The following is an 18,240-nucleotide window of genomic DNA, read 5'->3' on the forward strand; positions in this document are numbered from 1 at the left end:
TGTGCTTCCCTCCCCAGGTCCTTTGCCTTCTGAGACAGGCCATATTCTGTCTATGGAGTGTGTATCTCTCTAAATAAGACCACTTCTTACCTATCACTTTGTCTCTGACTGAATTCTGTGACAAGACATCAAGAACTTGTGCTTCATTAAGTCCTGAGAGCTGAAACTAAGGCCCAAACCAAGATGGAGGATGGTAACTTAAGGCTGAGCACAAGATTCCTGGAACACTGCCCTCTGACCTCATCACAAGCCAATCAAAGGACAGTCACACACCCAAATTACACCTACAAAAACTTCTCCCTAAAAAGCATCGGGGAGTTTGGGGTTTTGGGGTATAAGCCACCCGTTCCTCTTGCTTGGCCCTGCAATAATATTTCTCTGCTCCAAAAAAAAAAACTGATGATGATGATGACAATAATAAAAGCTAAGGTGAATTTTTTTTTTTTTTTTAGTATGCCAGACACTATTTGAATCATCCCACCAGATGGGGAAACTGAAGGAATGTGGTTGGGCCATCAAGAAAGTGTTAGAACTAGTATTGACACTCAGGCAATCAGTTTCCAAAGTGGGTAATCTTAAATATTATGCTATATAGTCAATGAATATCCTTTGCTTAAATATGAAATGGGCATAAAATGTTAGTGACTTGACTTAAACAGTTTCCTAAATTTCTATTTTTGAAGCTTGGGTCTTTGTAACTTGGCAATTTTGACTTTGCTTCAAAAAAGTTTACACACCTCTAAAATTACTTTTCTGCTTAATTCTCTCACTACAAGTGCTGTGTACCCTGTTTAACAGATATTTTTGGAATCTCCATTTTCTAGTAGGGCAATAGGTATATTGAAACGACAAAACTGTTGCTCCCCTTCAAAATGATTGACCCAAGAGCCGGGAATAGAATTTGCTCTGCTTCCAGGATGCAGGTGTGGGGCAGTTTGGGTGATGGTCAAGGTCCACCCCGATTCCTGGCTCCCTCTCCAGATCCCCTACCTAGTGGCTGCCCACTACTCAGGACAAAGAGCTCCACTGAAGCAGCAGAGAGGAGGCAGATTAGACTCGGCACCAAGAGCCGTTGATAAGCAGCTGTAGGTTGCGGCCAATACAAATCTGTGGCCAAAAACCAGAGCCTCTGCACACGATGCTGAGGTTGTGTGGGCATATTTCCATACACTGTCCTCTATGAGGACATCTCCCAACCCTCTGCTTCCAAAAGAAAAAAAGTGAGCTTCCAAAAAATAAACATGCTCCCTCCTCTACCCAACTTGTTTACACTTCCAATTACTCAACTTCTGGGAATTTCCACTTGGTGGGATATTACTATCATTGTGGAATATCTCTGCATAGTTCTTCTTTGGTAGGCTTCTTTCTAGTCTTTTGTGTGTACACTCAAGGATATGGAAAGACTGCTGACACACTGCATTGTGGACCCACAAACTGTAAGAGGCAGGCTTCGGCTTTGAGACTTGCCAAGCCACAGGGGTAAGGTCAGTCACAAAACAGACATGGCTTCACCCCTAAGTTGCTAAATGTGGAGCTATGCAAAGACTGCTGCTCCTTAATTGTCATAATAGTCATATCTGTGCCCACCAGTGTACCCAGCCTCTGCCATGGCACGAACACATAGTAGATATGCTCAAAGAACTGTGGAGTGGTTAAGTAAATACATCAATGCAAACCTTAAAATCATGCTCTCACCAATTAGGCCAGCTCAGAGAGCAAGAATATTTTTTCTCTCTTCATAAAAAATGTTCAAAAAGAAAAACTATACACAAAACTTGCCATATAAGAGAACAGTCCTTAAAACGTACGCTCAAAAATTACCAGTAAAAATATTTTATAATCACACAATCTGTATTAGGGTGATGATAGTGCAGGGTGAAGAATCTGCCTGCAATGCAGGAGACCCAGGAGACGCAAGACACGCAGGTTCCATCCATGGGCTGGGAAGATTCCTTGGAGGAGGAAATGGCAACCCACTCCAGTATTCTTGCCTGGAAAATTCCATGGACAGAGCAGCCTGGCAGACTACAGCCCATGGGGTCACAAAGAGTAGTATGCAGCTGAGTGACTGAGCGCACACATACACACAATCTTTATTAACATATCTAGTGGGAAAAAATGTCTTTTGGAGCATTAGAGAGTAATTTGTATACATATATATGAAATACATATATGTGAAAATAAATTTGGTGGCTAAGTTTCATGATACATAACAAAATTTCTTGTTCACAAGAACCTTACAGACTCCTTTTCCATACCACTTTCTCCAAGATAAAACTTAGATATGCAAACAACTTAGATGGCAACCCATAACTTAGATATACAAATATACAAAGTTTTCATCTCATTATTGTTTTCATTTCCATTTTCACCATGTATTCTATGCCTTCAACAACAATAATATCTTCATTACCCAAGTTTATATTCCCCCCCAAAAAAAATTTATGGTACTTTCTAATCAGAAAAGTACTTTCACATATATTATTCATTTTACCTTTAAAAGTGTCCTATTGAGTAACCAGAGAAGTTAATAAAATCACTTTATTGTAATAATCCAATTTTAGTGATAAGGAAGTTAAGGTCAAACTGAAAGGAATTACTCCAAACCTCAAAGCCAGAAAGTGACAGAGCTCAGAGTGGAATACAGTCTTACAGAAATCAGTTCTCTGTGTACTAAAATTTTCTGTACAGAAACCTCCAAAGAACCCAAAGCATCCTGTTCTTTCTGAATAGATCACTGCTAAATCTTTCACCTCCTATACCTCCTAAGTACTTAAATGTCAGTTTAGATAAAGGGGCAAAAATGGGTCAAGACTATACAGCAATCTGCTTCAAACAACCAGGCTGTCAGGCAAAGTGTTACTTCACCATACAAGAGTCACAGTTATCACATCTGATGAAGATATACTCAGGGGTAAAAACGAGTCATGAAGCAAGCAGCCAATGGACAGGGAAGAAAATAACAATTCATTAAGTTCTTTAAGATAAGACAAAGGAGTGTGAAGGTAGACCTCCAGTGACAAAAGGAAGCATGCTGAACACACAGCAGTCAGTACACTTCCTCCACAAGCACCGCCTTCACCCCTAAGTGCCAGGCCAGCTGCCCTGGCCAGAGAAGAGAGGGCACACTGCTCTAAACCGGCACAGTCACATTTGGGCCCCTGATCCTCACTCAGGGCCAGCTTTACTTGACTCAAAACTTAACTCAAAATTCTGTCAAATTTTAATATTGGACCTATTCAATACTAAGGCAAAGAGAATACAATCGTGAAAATAATAATATGCATGCTTTAAAGTAGGGCTTAAGGACCCCAAAGAAACACTCCCTAAATGATGAACAGCTAGCTGATTTGCAACACACAAATCTGCTAGAAGCAGACTGCCTCTAATCTTCTCTTCCTGACCTATTCCCTTCCCCTTAGAGGCTAAGGCTTAGGCCACCATGGCTCCCTGATGTTACCACCTAGGAGTCCAGATCAGGGAGCTCCAACTGTCTTTTCTCCAGCACCTCCTTTCACCCCGCTCAGAAGGACTACAAATACACACACAGGACAGGCGCACCCCTCTCAACTTTCACTGCTCACAGCTTACTTAATTCTATCTCAAGCAACCACATTGCAGTTTGGCTGCTTTTCCAGAACCTATTCCTCGATTTGTTGACAACTCATGGTTCGATCCACAGTCTCCCATGACCTGGTTGGGGGATCTAGGGCTGAGTCCAGAATCCTAGTAAACTAAGCCAATCTACATACTTCCCCTTAGGAGCTGGACACAGGATTGACTGAAGCCCATTCCAGTGACCCTCAGAGCCCCTTCAGAGACCCAGCACATAGTTCACACAATCCTAACGGACCAGAATCTGGGAGCTGCCAAAGCCACCACCTCACCTCTACAGGGAGCCTAAGACCAAAGTTCTAGAACACCCCAAAACTACATTGAGTAGACAGAGAAGGATCATATCCCAAAACAATTATATGAACTCCTAAGTAAAGCTCCACCTGAACTGTCAGGAGAGACAATAAATTCCCCTTTTGTTGCAAGCAGTCTAGGTTGCATTTTCTACCACTGACTATTACATCTGTGTATATATTCAATAATGAATCTTGGCTCTCCTAGTCCTCACACTGTTACCCAAGGCAAGTTAATACTTAATCTCTCTAGGCTGAAGTTTGCAAAACAGAGATGACTCCAATCTTAAAGGATTACAGTGAGGATTTTAAATTATGTAAAATACTGACCATAAGGCCTACCAGGCTGCAGGCACTCAGTAGATGGAAGTTCCTATTGTTTTTTTTTTCTATTTTTGTTTTGGCAACTGCTTTTGTTCTCTCCTCTCCAGTGAATGAGGGAATAAATGGACCTAATTTTTGCTGACAAGAATAAAAGTAGAACGAGTATGAACAGCAAGCTCTAGACTTTGGTGTACAACTAGAAAAGGTAACAAATCAGAGACTTCAGACTAAAATTCTTCAAGATGCATGCGAGTACTTGTCAGAGTTTCTCTCCATCATCAAGCTCTCCCCTAACCCTGATCCGTCCAGAATTAAACCTTTTCCATAGAACACTAGTGTCTAAGTCGAATAAATGTGGCAATCACTGATTTGTAGTTTATACATTAATCTAGCAACTATATTTGTGTATTTAAAACAATAAAGGTTAAGCAAACTTTCACTTACAGTATCAAACATGTAGAGAATTCTGCTGTATACTGAGCCAAACCCCACCTCCTGATATCACAATACAACCAACTATCATGGGTTAACATTAATTTATATCTCTTGTTTTCCATTAGTTTCTGCCATAACCAGGTCATTATGCCAGTATTTTCTGAGTCACTTGTGAATGGCAAAAACAAATAGAGCAGTTGTGATTTAATCAGAGACTTCACTGTTCAAACAGCCAGCAAAAGTAGACACATTTAGAATAGTAACTGGATAATAAAACACACTTACAGGCTTATTAATAAGAAGGCAATTAGGTCTTCTGGGAAAATTCATTTTCTCAAAGAATGCTAAAGCAAGCTATAAAATGCAAGTAAAATTGTGTTTTGACATGAATAGCGTACACTGTCTATTACATCATAATTTTTCTCTGGAGAAAACTGACAAGAATCTCTGTTCTTAAATATGAGCACAAAAGATAGTAAAAAGAATATCAGTGATAGTTAATGCATTCTACCTAACTCCTATTCATTAAATTTGACTATCCTATAAATGAGCTCCTTATTACAAAGATCCTTAAACTACACTTAGAAGAAAAAGAGAAATATAAAACAAGAAACTGCAGCCACTGGTAAAAAAAAAAAAAAGAGGGAATACTGTCTTCTATATCAATATGTCAATGTGCAATGTAAAAATGATTGGCATTTATCATGCTTGGTTCCTCAGATAATATGTTTACCCTCGAATATTATATAATACATTCATAATCAAACCTATTTAGTCTTATTTTTATTCTCTTATGGAATATTTCTTTCAAAATTGTCTGAGTATTCTTTTTTTTTTTTTTTTTTTTTTTTCATGCTCCCCATCCTGAACCCTCCTCCCTCCCCCCTCCCCATACCATCCCCCTGGGCCGTCCCAGCGCACCAGCCCCAAGCATCCAGCATCATGCACTGAACCTGGACTGGCATCTCGTTTCATACATGACATTTCACATGTTTCAATGCCATTCTCCCAAATCTTCCCACCCTCTCCCTCTCCCACAGAGTCCATAAAACTGTTCTATACATCAGTGTCTCTTTTGCTGTCTCGTATACAGGGTTATCGTTACCATCTTTCTAAATTCCATATATATGCGTTAGTATACTGTATTTATGTTTTTCCTTCTGGCTTACTTCACTCTGTATAATAGGCTCCAGTTTCATCCACCTCATTAGAACTGATTCAAATGTATTCTTTTTAATGGCTGAGTAATACTCCATTGTGTATATGTACCACAGCTTTCTTAAAACCTGAATAGTTTTGTTGTTTTGATGTGTCTGGGTGATAAATTATAATTAAGTAATACTGATCAGAAATATAATTCCAGGGAAATTTATTTCATGTTGTAATTAATCCTTTCACAGTACTCTTACAATTCTACAGTGAGGTGCATGTGGTACATCTTTTCAAGCTGAGCTTTCTTTGTCTTAGAGCAGGGTTTCTCAAAAATTAACTGTTCAAGCAAATCACCTGGGGATTTTGTTAAAATGCAGATTCTCAATTGGTAGGTCTGCCGTGGGCTCTGTTATGTGATCACAAAATCATTGCAAGTTCCCAGGTGATGCTGATGCTGCCAGTTCATGGACCATAATTCAGGTAGCTATATTCTAGGGCATCTTGCCACTGACAAATCCAATGACCATGAAGCAATCAGCCATCGTTCCTTAAATGGGCAGTGAGGACATTAGAAAGTCTTCCTCTCTCTACTCTTGAATTTGTCAAATGACCTAAGTCGAGTCATATCAAGAAGCTGTGGCCAGCCGTCCACTTAAGCAGCTGCCATGTCACCCTACCACCCGACAAGGATTAGGGGAATTTTTGCAGCTCATCAGCTGCTGCCCTGGACTGGGTTTGGAGAATCAGCCTGCAAGCATCTGGTTAAGAAGCAGGCTGCATAGGCAAGAGTTTATATAAATAGACACCAATCTGGAGTTAGGTTTCTTAGTTTCTCCTTTAAAGTATGGAATAGGGCAGTCTTGGAGAAGGCAATGGCAACCCACTCCAGTACTCCTGCCTGGCAAATCCCATGGACAGAGAAGCCTGGTAGGCTGCAATCCATGGGGTTGCTAGGAGTCGGACACGACTGAGCGACTTCACTTTCCCTTTTCACTTTCATGCATTGGAGAAGGAAATGGCAACCCACTCTAGTGTTCTTGCCTGGAGAATCCCAGGGACGGGGGAGCCTCGTGGGCTGCCGTCTATGGGGTCGCACAGAGTCGGACACGACTGAAGCGACTTAGCAGCAGCAGCAGCATAGGGCAGTCTATTCTATATTACATAGTTCCTATATTTTCCATTTCAGTTTCTTCATCTACACAATAGACAAAATAGTTCTCTACACTCAATAATCTAGGGCTCCCCAGGTGGTTCAGTGGTAAAGAATCCACCTACCAATGCAGGAGACATTGATTGATCTCTGGTCCAGAAAGAACCCGGGCTTCCCTCATAACTTAGCTGGTAAAGAATCCACCTGCAATTCAGGGAGACCCTGGTTTGATTCCTGGGTCAGGAGGATCCGCTGGAAGGGATAGGCTACCCACTCCAGTATTCTTAGCCTTCCCTTGTGGTTCAGCGGGTGAAGACTCCGCCTGTGATGTGGGAGACCTGGGTTCAATCTCTGGGTTGGGAACATCCCCTGGAGAAGGGAAAGGCTACCCACTCCAGTATTCTGGCCTAGAGAATTTCATGGACTCTATAGTCCATGAGGTCGCAAAGAGTCTGACACGACTGAGCAACTTTCACTTTCACTTCACTTTCCAAAAAGATCTCACAAGCAACTAAGCCCGGGCACCACAACTATTGAGCAACTACTGAGCCCACGTGCCACTTGTGAGTCAGGGCTCCTGTGCTCCACAAAAAGAAAAGCCACTGCAATGAGAAGCCCATGAACCCCAACTAGAGAGGAGCCTCCATTCTCCACAACTAGAGAAAGCCCTTGCACAGCAACAAAGACCCAGTGAGCCATAAATGAAATAAATAAAAACAAATCACTCTTTTTAAAAATACTCTATCTAGAATATAAGTATAGGAATTTGATTCCATCTGTAGATACCCTTGGTTTCCTTCTCACTTGAACCTTTGGACAATGATGTTCTATCATTGTTAAGATATGTGTGTGTATGTATGAACATATATACATAAGAACATATTTACATCTTTCAACTTTCTCAACAAAATAAATGCACACGGTAATTCTAAACACTATTTTATTTGGATTTATTTCTATCTGGGTTCTTTTGAAAATAACTCCTAGAATGACACCTGTAAAAGGATTTAGTCAGCACTGCTCTGTTCATCATTTTTATTAACAGAGCTCTGTCTATGATCATATAAAGTAGAAACATGGATTATTTCATTCAAGACCACTTAATTTGCTCCTAAACAACTGCAAGTGACATGATAAGCCACGTGTAATTTTGATGGATTAGCAACATACAGAAGAGAATGCCAGAAAATTCAACTAGAGTTAAGTGGGGAAATGGCAATGTTCCACAATAGGATCAATGTGATTCTTACACCCCAAGCCCAGTGTTTCCCAGAAGCTCAACAATCTGCAAAACCTCACAAAACTTTTTTAATTATGTAAGGTCAAGTTTTTATTACTAAAATACTAACAACAAATCAAAAGAATCTCCATAAGAATATTTACAGAAAAATAAACATATCCCTCCCAACAGAACTTCATGGAACTAATAAAACTTTTCATGTGAAACTATGTTTGTTTAAGAGCATTTTTCATAAAAACACATTTCCACTAAGATGAAATTTGAACCTTGTAAACTATCTACCTCTACAGTTCTCATTGATATCACACATCCAAACATAACTTTTAAAGTTTTCCAAAGCCTAGATATATGTCACTTATCTCAAAATAATGGGCAGTATGGTACTCAAATGTTTTCTATCCCCATTTACAAAAAGGAACTCAAAGTCTCTCTTACTTCTACAGACATACAAGCACAAATACTCTGCAACATTAAAAGATTATTTCATGGATTTACAAGCTTATTTCTACCTTCAACTGAAATAAAAATTAGCCTGATTGATGTACTTACTTTGATATCAAATACTCAAGATATCATGAATTGATAAAATACTATTATTCAGAACTATGACAAACAACATGAGTTTTGATGGAAAAAAAAGAAAACACATTCACAAGCAATTACAACCTTTTTAGGCAAAAAGAAATACCATTTGATAAAGGGACACAAAACAGACACATGATCAAAGGGTAAAGTCTGAGAGGAATACACAGGGGGAAGTTTTCATATCCACAGAATAAGAAATGAATGTGTTTGGACAAAGGCAAAGGCTGATTCCAATAAACAAATTAAAAAATAGGGCTTTTTTTCCCTTTAGAAAATTAAATGAAAGATTAACACGCGCACACAAGATCCCAGTGTTCTTTGCTTTGTCTTTAAGAACAATCTGCAAACTCCCTTGATGATTTCCTGCTCTCAGTCTTCCAGTATTCCTCTTCCTGCCCTCAGTGAAGAACAAGGAAGGGAAATAAGAAGCGCGCAGGCAGAGAAGGACAGCATTTTCCATGCCTCAGAGAAGCAGATCCACATTTAGCATGACTTACGCTGTCTGTATCACCACCTTGAGCAGACCTAGAACACAGCACTTCAGAAGCATTAGAAGGAAACAACCTAGTTTCTCTATATAGGGCCATACCACATAAATCAAATGTTTGTTAAAGGCCATAAAAACATGTAGTAAACCATGACTGCCTGAAATATAAGATCAGGTAGGAGGACTGGTGTTTGCTCCGGGTAATGGTTGAGTCATAGTTCCAGTTTTTAAGAACACGATCAGCACCAAAAGATATGTGGTGAAAACAAAAAGGCTGTGATTTTGTAGATGTGCATGTGGGCTTTGTTGTTGCTAGAGGGGAGGGGGAAGAAGCGTGGGAGAGGGGTAGAGTGGCAGAGGGGTTGATTTATTTTTCAAATTCATATTTATGAATATAAAGAGAAGAGCTGTCAGGAGCACATATGCCAAAGCCCAAACAGCAGCCAGACCTGCCTCTTCCCGTCTGGATTGGCCAGACACAAAACAACATCTTGCAATCTAGGCAAAATCAACAGAATCAGATATATGGAGACTAGTGAAAGAAAAACCAGTCCCAGAAATGTATGGTTACATATTAATAATAGTTTAGAACTTGCAGTTTTAATAATTGAGGGATCGAGATTCTGGCCAATCAAAACCAGAAAACTGACAGGCAACCCTTTAAAAAGCTGTCTCTAATGGATCTTGCCAGTACAGATATTAAGTATAAGAGAAATTTAACTCACATATGGAACAGTAAGGAATGAGACACTGAGAAAGTGGCTCTGCTTAGATGAGTTGCAAGGTTCTAAGGGATCAAGTGAGTAAACACTTACAGTGTGACATGCCAGGAACTATATCCAAGGCAGGCTCTGGAGTTGCATTTCCAGGCTCACATCACACTAGAGAGACAACAGTCCCTCTCTAGGTCACAGATAAGACTGCATCTAAAAAGCTGCATTTTTCTCCCACTGAGATGAACAGGCTGAATAGCCAATAGGTAAACAGACAGTTAAAGAAACTGACTAAAAATAAATTTCTTCTATAGTTGGAATACTACGAATGTTAATAGTGACTCTTCTACAGGTTCAACTCAAGTAAGGATTTACAGGAGGTAAGTTCAAAATAAATAAATAAAAGATAATTTCTCTCACTGTGCTGATAAAATTATGGTCTGGCCAATCTGGGATGTTTATGTTCAACAACAATTAAAATGAATGACTGGCCGAGTGAAACACACAAATACACACACACACACACACACACACACACACACACACACCATCCTGAACTTACGGGGGAGAATGTGGGAGCAAGAAAAGATTGAAGTCAAGGCAGTTAGCTACCTTAATATATGATGATTACATCCCAGATAGCTACATGAAGCTTGACAATGTACAGGGCCAGCTCACATAAATTATTTCACCCCATCCTCGTAAAAACCATGTGGAAAGGTCAGAACAGGTATCATTATCCCCATTTTGCAGATGAAAAAGCTGAGTCTCCAGTTACCTCATCTGTGACTGGTTTTGTCAGCCATCTGAGTCCTAATACAGAAAACGTTCTTACATTGTGATATCAAGAGATAACACCTATACACCCAATGAAAAAACTTCAGTACATTTTTGTGCTTCCATGCCTCAATTTCCCCAGATATAACACAGATATGACACGTTTTTAGGTGCTGTTTTAAGTGAGTGATCAAATTGAAAGAACACAAGTTGAGATTTACAGGAAGCTCTAGAAGTTTAGATTTTCAAGAGGGTCACCACGTAGCATTTCTACACCTTAACTCCAACAGCTAAGGGAAAAGTCACAAATGATGAAAACATTCCTAAAACTGTGGCCTAAACAAAGCAGACCAGATTGAGCACATGATATATCAAAGATCTAAGGGTCTGTAGTCTTTCAAATTTTGCTTTTGAAGCTTATCACTACATTAGGAACCACATGATAATATCTAAAAGTGAAAACTGGCCTAAATAGTGTGATTTTTAAAATATATTTAACAGGAGAGTTTACAATTCTGAACATGTATTTGTTTTACACTTTCAAAGCATTTTTATTTAAATTTCTGGAATGAAATAAAAGTTCATCATTTAAAGTAGAAAGTAAGAAAAAAATGCAACAAAGAATACACTTGCAATCTCTGACTCTATGTTTTTGCAACAAATCTGATTGCCATAAAATCTGATGACAGTGGAATAACAAATGACTTAGGAGAGGCAGAAAATAGAAATTTTTAAAAAAAACAAATTTTTAATTTATGGAGAAAGGCAGATCCACAATCTGAACTCTGGGAATAAAAGGCATTCTTTTCTGGGCATATAGACAAATCCTGAAGAGTAAAATTTTGAGATATAGTCCTGCCAGAATTGCATTTACTAGGCTTGCACATTCTTTTACTTAAATATAAAGTCAAGTGTTTTGCTTTGTCAATAAAGAAAAGCCAGGCTTATTTAAATTACTTAAAACTGGACGTCTAAGAACACAACTGTTCATTAGAGATACCTGAACTCCAAGGATCAGAAAAGCTCATCTATACATTCTGCTGGAGGAAATCTAATATTTATTTGGTCAGTAAAGAGTAAATAACATATGAAAGGAGAAAAAGGGAAAGTTTCTTCACTGATAAAAACATATCCATCAGCTATTCAAACATTAATAGTTGCAAATTTGGAATACATGTAAGTTTCATCATGCAACTGGTAGAATTCCAACTTTCAATTAACAAACTACATGCCTTTTCAAGGGTAAGCTCTGCGTGCACTGACAAACACTGTGCAGAAATCAATACCCACTTCCAACTTGCCTACATACAAAGTCTTACATCAAGCACGCTTCCAATACTAACCAGCACTACCTGTCAGAGACGCTTGCACTAATGCTTACTCCAGAAAGAATTAAAATTAAGCTATCGGTTCACTCATTGCACAGAGCTGTAGTCCTCTGCAAACATCACCTGTATACATAACTTTCCCTGTACTCCCTGCATTTCATAATCTGCCTGAGTACACATCACATGCTGCCATCTGAATCTGTTGTCCAACTCCTTTTATAGAGTTCTAAAAGGGGGCGGGAAGGCCGAAAGAGAACGCAAGAGAAATAAACATTACTCCGGAAACCAACAATCTGAGTTTATTTCCAGGAAACCAGGCAGCCACAACAAGGAGAGAAACCGACAGTGCAAAGTTCGTCCGTTCTCCGCGTCCCATGGCCTCAGCCAGGAGCGCGGCTGCCGCTTCCCGCGTCTTCTGCAGCTTCCTCGGCCACCTCTGCGTCTCCATCTGCACTGAGAACCAAGGCAGCAGACGCGCTCGCCAGCCAAGCTGAGCAGGGTGGACAGGCCAGAAAAGTTGTCTAGACCGGCGGGAGGCAGACGATCGCCCGGGAGCCTGCTCCTCAGCGTCCACCTGGTGAAACTTCAGAGCCCCCAGAGGAGAGAACGAAAGAAACCACCGACAGGAAGGATGACAAAACTGGCAGGGAACGGAGGACGAGACTGGGCGAAATGGGGTTTCACGGACTTGTCGAAGTGGTTTTACCAGAACCCACTAGAACCCAAAAGGGCTAACTGGCGAGACCTCACTGCACGCCTCCTTTGGGGTTCTCTTGGCGGCGGGCGGCAGTCGTTCACAACCCCCAGCAGGCAGGCCGGCTCCGGGAGGAGCTACGCCAGCTTCGCGGTGGCTCTGCGGGAGGAACGGGCTCCCACCTCGCGCGGGTCAGGCTTCCCCGACCCGGCGCCCAAACCTCGCTGCCCAGAACCGCTCGGTGTGGCTCCTCAGAATCATGTTTCAAAACATCCTACAGGCTCTGCCAACACACACACGGAACCTGCTGCGCGCGGTGCCCTAACCCACGGGGCGAGCCCAACGAGCAGCCCCGCGCTAGAGAACGAGAAAAGGACTGGGGGAGGGACGGGGAAGTAGTTAGACAATAGTCAGGGGAGGTTATTCCCAGGACAAAAAGCACCTGGCAAAGCGCGCCGAGGTCGGTCCCTTCGAGTCTCCACCTTTCTGACAATGGCTTCCCGAGGGGAAAAAAAAATTTTTTTTAATGTTCTAACGGCGGAGAGCTACAAGCCCGCACCACGAGCAACAGAGTAGCCGTCCCCAGAGTCGTTTACTACTTTTTCTTTCTCTCTTCCCCGGCGCGGTGCAGTCAGCGCGACACGCCGAGGCTCCGCGTTTCCCAAGAAAAGCACTGCCGCCCGCACTCCCGCACCGCCCGGCCCGCCTGCGCCCGGGGCGAGCCTCCGCCGGGAACAATGGGGCGCAACGAGGAAAGTTACCTGCGCCACGGCGCCCAGTCGGGCACCCCGAGTCCCACCTGGCACAAAGTCGGGGGACCTCTCTCCGTCTGCCCGTTCCCCCCGCCCCCCAAACCTCTGCCCACCGGTCCTGGAGAGGAATCCGATCCCTCCCCGGGCAAGCCTCAGGTCGGGGGCACTCATCGGGGCTCCGGACGCCCCCTCGGCCACTCACCTGCGGAGAACTGGCCTTGGGCCGACCCCAGGAGCGGCCAGGGGGAGAGAAGCAAGAGCGCCACAAAAGCGGGCAGCGCCGCCGCCGCCGTATCCATGTCGACTTTGGGAGAAGTTTCAAGCCGCTTTGCAAAGAGCTGCCGGGAGGCTCGCAGCGAAACCCACCGCTGAGGGGCCAGCCGGGCCTGGCGGGGTAAGCGCCGGGAGTGGATAGCCGCGCGCCCGCACTTTTTCCTGCTCGGCGGGAGCCAAACTACCTCTGGGGCGCCAGCGTCGCCCGCGTCGCCGGCCGGTCGCGGCGGCTGCTCTCCATGCTCGACAGAGGCTGCTCCTGTTAGTCAAGAGTTACTTTGCTCGGGGAGGGACGGGGGCGGAGCCGGGGGTGACGTCGCCCCGCGGGCTCCGGGCGCTTCTGAGGAATGCAGGCTCGGGCGCGGCGCCGCCGCCGCCTCCTGCCGGAGAGACACGCGCCAACCCCGGCCGCGCGCCCGCGCTCCGCGCCGCCTTTGTTCGCCGCCCGAGCCCGGCCGCCCGCCGCCGCTCGCGGGTAGCTGGCGGGAAAGGGGACCCGCGCCGTTGGCTGCCCTGTTACAGAAATTGCAGTTTGAAAAGCGGGAGTTGGGAAAGCAGCGTGGCCGAGCCCCAGGGGGCGATCGCAGAGACACCCCGTCGCCCACGCAGAGGCGTCTCGGGGTTCTGTCCCCAAGACAGAGGTCCCAGCGGAGCGGTGGCCGGCAAGAAGGACGAGTCTACACTCGTAGAGGAAAGCGCCCAGAGGAAACACCCACCTGCATCGCAAACCCTGTTCCCTATTGATGTCATAAGGAATAAGACACCCCACCCCCGTAGAAAACTTATTGTTCCTTCCTCATATAAAAATAAAACTTGAACCAAAATAAACGTTCAGTAACTTTCCAGTGTGAACAGCTGGCGTGTCTTTTTTTCTGGTTTATCATTTGCCGAATAATTTACTCTCTGCTTCACTGACTTTGCTTGTACTTCTGAAACCTTCGGCCTCTTTCCACTTCTTCCCTCTGGAAGAACCTAAGAACTGCAAGGCTTATTATCCTTGCCTTTCACAGGGTCTGCTGGAGTGGGAAATGGTTTCTGTTTTGTTTTTAATATCTAAGAACTATTTAAGACGTTAATTATTTCGCGAAAGAACTTAATGGGGACAATGAAAACAGCAACGAAAGATTTCGTACGCAGAAAAATAATGCTATATTATGACAGTAAAGTATTTTACAGTTTGCTGCTTCTTCAGCAGCTTGAAGTGGTTTCACCATATGCCACACTTACTTACTTCTATGAAAAGACTGTATAGAGTATACTGTATTCATTTTTGTAAAATAGCAAATAAAATAGATCTGGTCACAATTGAAGAAACAATTTTTATTCAGAATTTTGATGTCATATATACCATTCCTAGAACAATGGAATCTGTTGATTGACATCTGTCAGTTACTTAGACATCTTTAGCTTTTGTAAATCAAGACAGTGTGATGTTCAGTTTAATATAACATTCACACAATTTGCCAGGACACATATTCCTTTATTCAGATTAAGTATATGCAGTTAAAGACCCCATTCTTCCCAGGTGGTGCAGTGGTAAAGAATCCTCCTTCCAATGTGAGAGACTCAAGAGACACAGCTTCCAACCCTGTGTTGGAAAGAGTCCCGGAAGGAGGAAATGGCAACCTGTTCCAGTATTCTTACCTGGAAAATTCCATGGACAAAGAAGCCTGGCGGGCTACAGGGATTGCAGAGTCAGACATGACTGAGCATGCCCGCTTCTCTCTTCTCTTCTATTAAAGACCAAACTTATGATAGAGCTCATTTTATATACATATAAAGCAAGGAAAATATATCAGCAAGAAAAATAGCTTCTTTAAAAATTTGATATGGATAGATGCTTGATTAAACATAATTGGGCATTGTATAGCTAGCTTCTTGGCACGTTGACCCTTGTCAATTCAATTCAGCATTAAGTTCATTCTTCTTTAGGGTGCAACGTATAATCTTTTAAGTCATCAACCTATAACTCCTAGCACATCAATGTTCCTATTACTTTGATTGAAGAATATTCCTGAATATTAGATAACAAAAAACTGAAGGACATATATTTTTCTTTTAAAGGACTTAGCAGAACTTTGTAAAACTTAGCAGCAATGTGTCTCAGGAAAAACAAATGTCCCAGCACCACCACCATCCATATACTAATTAATCTCTTCTTCTATTCCTGAAAGAAAGATGAAGGAAGTTCATGACTCAGTAGGTTTGTTTAAACACAGAGAAAGCTTGTTTAAAAATTGACATACAGTGCCAGGGCAAAGTGCACTTGCCCACTCCTTGAGTCAACTAATAGAGCATTCATCTCACTTTCTCCATCTTAGAAGTAATAACAGTAACAGATCATGTTTACAGAGTGCTTGTAATGTACTAGGCACTGGTTTAAGACATACAATATCTCATTGAGACATTAAGATATACAAAGTCTACTTGAGTTCAGACAATAATCCTATGCATGCGTGCATGCTCAGTGCTCATTCATGTCCAACTCTTTTGGCCCCATGGACTGTATCCTGCCAGGCTCCTCTGCCCATGGAATTTTTCAAGCAAGAATACTGGAGTAGGTTGCCGTTTCCCACTCCAGGGGATCTTCTCAACCCAAGTCTTGAACCCGTGTCTTCTGTGTCTCCTGCGTTGGCAGGTGAATTATTTACCACTAGAGCTACTTCACTTTCACTTTTCACTTTCATGCATTGGAGAAGGAAATGGCAACCCACTCTAGGATTTTTGCCTGGAGAATCCCAGGGATGGGGGAGCCTGGTGGGCTGCTGTCTATGGGGTCGCACAGAGTCGGACACAACTGAAACGACTTAGCAGCAGCAGCAGCACCACTGAAATGAGGAAACAAAGTTAGAGATTAAGTAATTTGTCCAACAGTACATACATGAGTAAGAAGTGGGCAAGGGAAAACAAAGACAGAGAAGGAAATCCTCAAATAGAATCAGCAAACTAGCAAGGATGCCTCTCACTAAAAATCAAAGAAATGCAGTAAGACTTGTGGGCAAATCATCAGTACTTTTGCCCTTAGTTGTCACTAATGCTGGCCACAATACCTAATGCTGTCTACAGTATATTGAAATGATTTGAGTAAAAGATATGTGTACCTTTCACACATTACTCAGCAAATATTAGGAATTTACTAGGTCTTTGTTCATTTGAAAGAATGGGTGAATATGGCCATCAAACAATAAAAGTGTAAACTTGGTATAACAGGAAAAAAAAAGATGGTCAACATGTCCAAAAACGAAAATGTTCATATTCTTTAATCTACTAGCTATTCTAAATAATCCAAAATATGGTAAATGTTATAGACACAGTTATTTATCATTTACAAGAGAGAAAACTAGAAATAATACAAAAGTGGTGGGCTTCCGTCATAGCTCAGTTAGTAAAGAATCTGCCCTAAAAATAAAAATAAAGAATCTGCCTGAATGCAGGAGACCGCACTTTGATTTCTGGGTTGGGAAGATCTGCTGGCGAAGGGATGGGCTACCCACTCCAGTATTCTTGAGCTTCCCTGTGACTCAGCTAGTAAAGAATCCGCCTGCAACGCAGAAGACCTGGGTTTGATCCCTGGGTTGGAAACATTCCCTAGAGAAGGGAAAGGCTACCCACTCCAGTATTCTGGCCTGGAGAATTCCGTCCATGGGTCTCAAAGAGTCAGCCACAACTGAGCGACTTTCACCTTCACTTTCCCCAACCATAGGCAGATAAGTATTATCTGGATTGAATATTTCACGGCCTTTAGAAATGAAATTTTTTTTCTTTTTTTTTTTTAAAGAGTAAGTTGCAAAAAAAAAGAGTAAGTTGCAAAGTGGAAAAATGTTTCTGATAAAATATTAAGTAAAAAAGATCAGAAGACAATACAGATATATCTTCCGTTTGGGGAGATGAAAATGTTCTGGAGATGAACGGTGGCAATCGGTGCACAACAGTGTAAAAAGTACAGAATGCCATGAAACTGTGCACTTAACAATGGCTAAAGTGATCATTTTTATGTTGTACGTGTTTTACTGTATGTAAATAATCAGAAGACAAAGTCAACATATACAGATTACAACTAAGGGGAGGGGGGAGGCTGAAAAAAACCCAAAAACTATAATGCTGATATAATTAGAAGTAAATGTAGGCTAATGAAATTTTATGACTGTCCTTCCCTATTTTCCAACCCTTTTTGATATATAGTTTTAGTGTGTCCTTTTAAAGAAGACAGGTTTGCATTCTGATTGCAGATTTGCCACAGAGTAATAGTATGCTGAAGCTGAAACTCCAGTACTTTGGCCACCTCATGCAAAAAGTTGACTCATTGGAAAAGACTCTGATGCTGGGAGGGATTGGGGGCAGGAGGAGAAGGGGACGACAGAGGATGAGATGGCTGGATGGCATCACTGACTCGATGGACGTGAGTCTGAGTGAACTCCGGGA

The 18,240-nt window shown here is 42.2% G+C and overlaps 1 protein-coding gene across 2 annotated transcripts in view; it reads right to left on the reverse strand.

The window, feature by feature from the left end:
- The window catches only part of PTPRK (protein tyrosine phosphatase receptor type K), a 619,393-nt gene extending 605,335 nt beyond the window's left edge, over positions 1–14,058 (reverse strand). The window contains exon 1 of one of the 2 annotated variants that reach the window (XM_005897592.3): positions 13,748–14,058. In XM_005897592.3, coding sequence (XP_005897654.1) covers positions 13,748–13,844 — 97 coding nt within the window. In that variant the 5' untranslated portion in view covers positions 13,845–14,058. The remainder of the gene's footprint in view (positions 1–13,747) is intronic. The other variant, XM_005897591.2, reaches the window with a different exon arrangement.
- Between the last annotated feature and the right edge of the window lie 4,182 nt (positions 14,059–18,240).

Source organism: Bos mutus, chromosome 9 (genome assembly GCF_027580195.1).
Source record: "Bos mutus isolate GX-2022 chromosome 9, NWIPB_WYAK_1.1, whole genome shotgun sequence".
NCBI classification, from domain to species: domain Eukaryota; kingdom Metazoa; phylum Chordata; class Mammalia; order Artiodactyla; family Bovidae; genus Bos; species Bos mutus.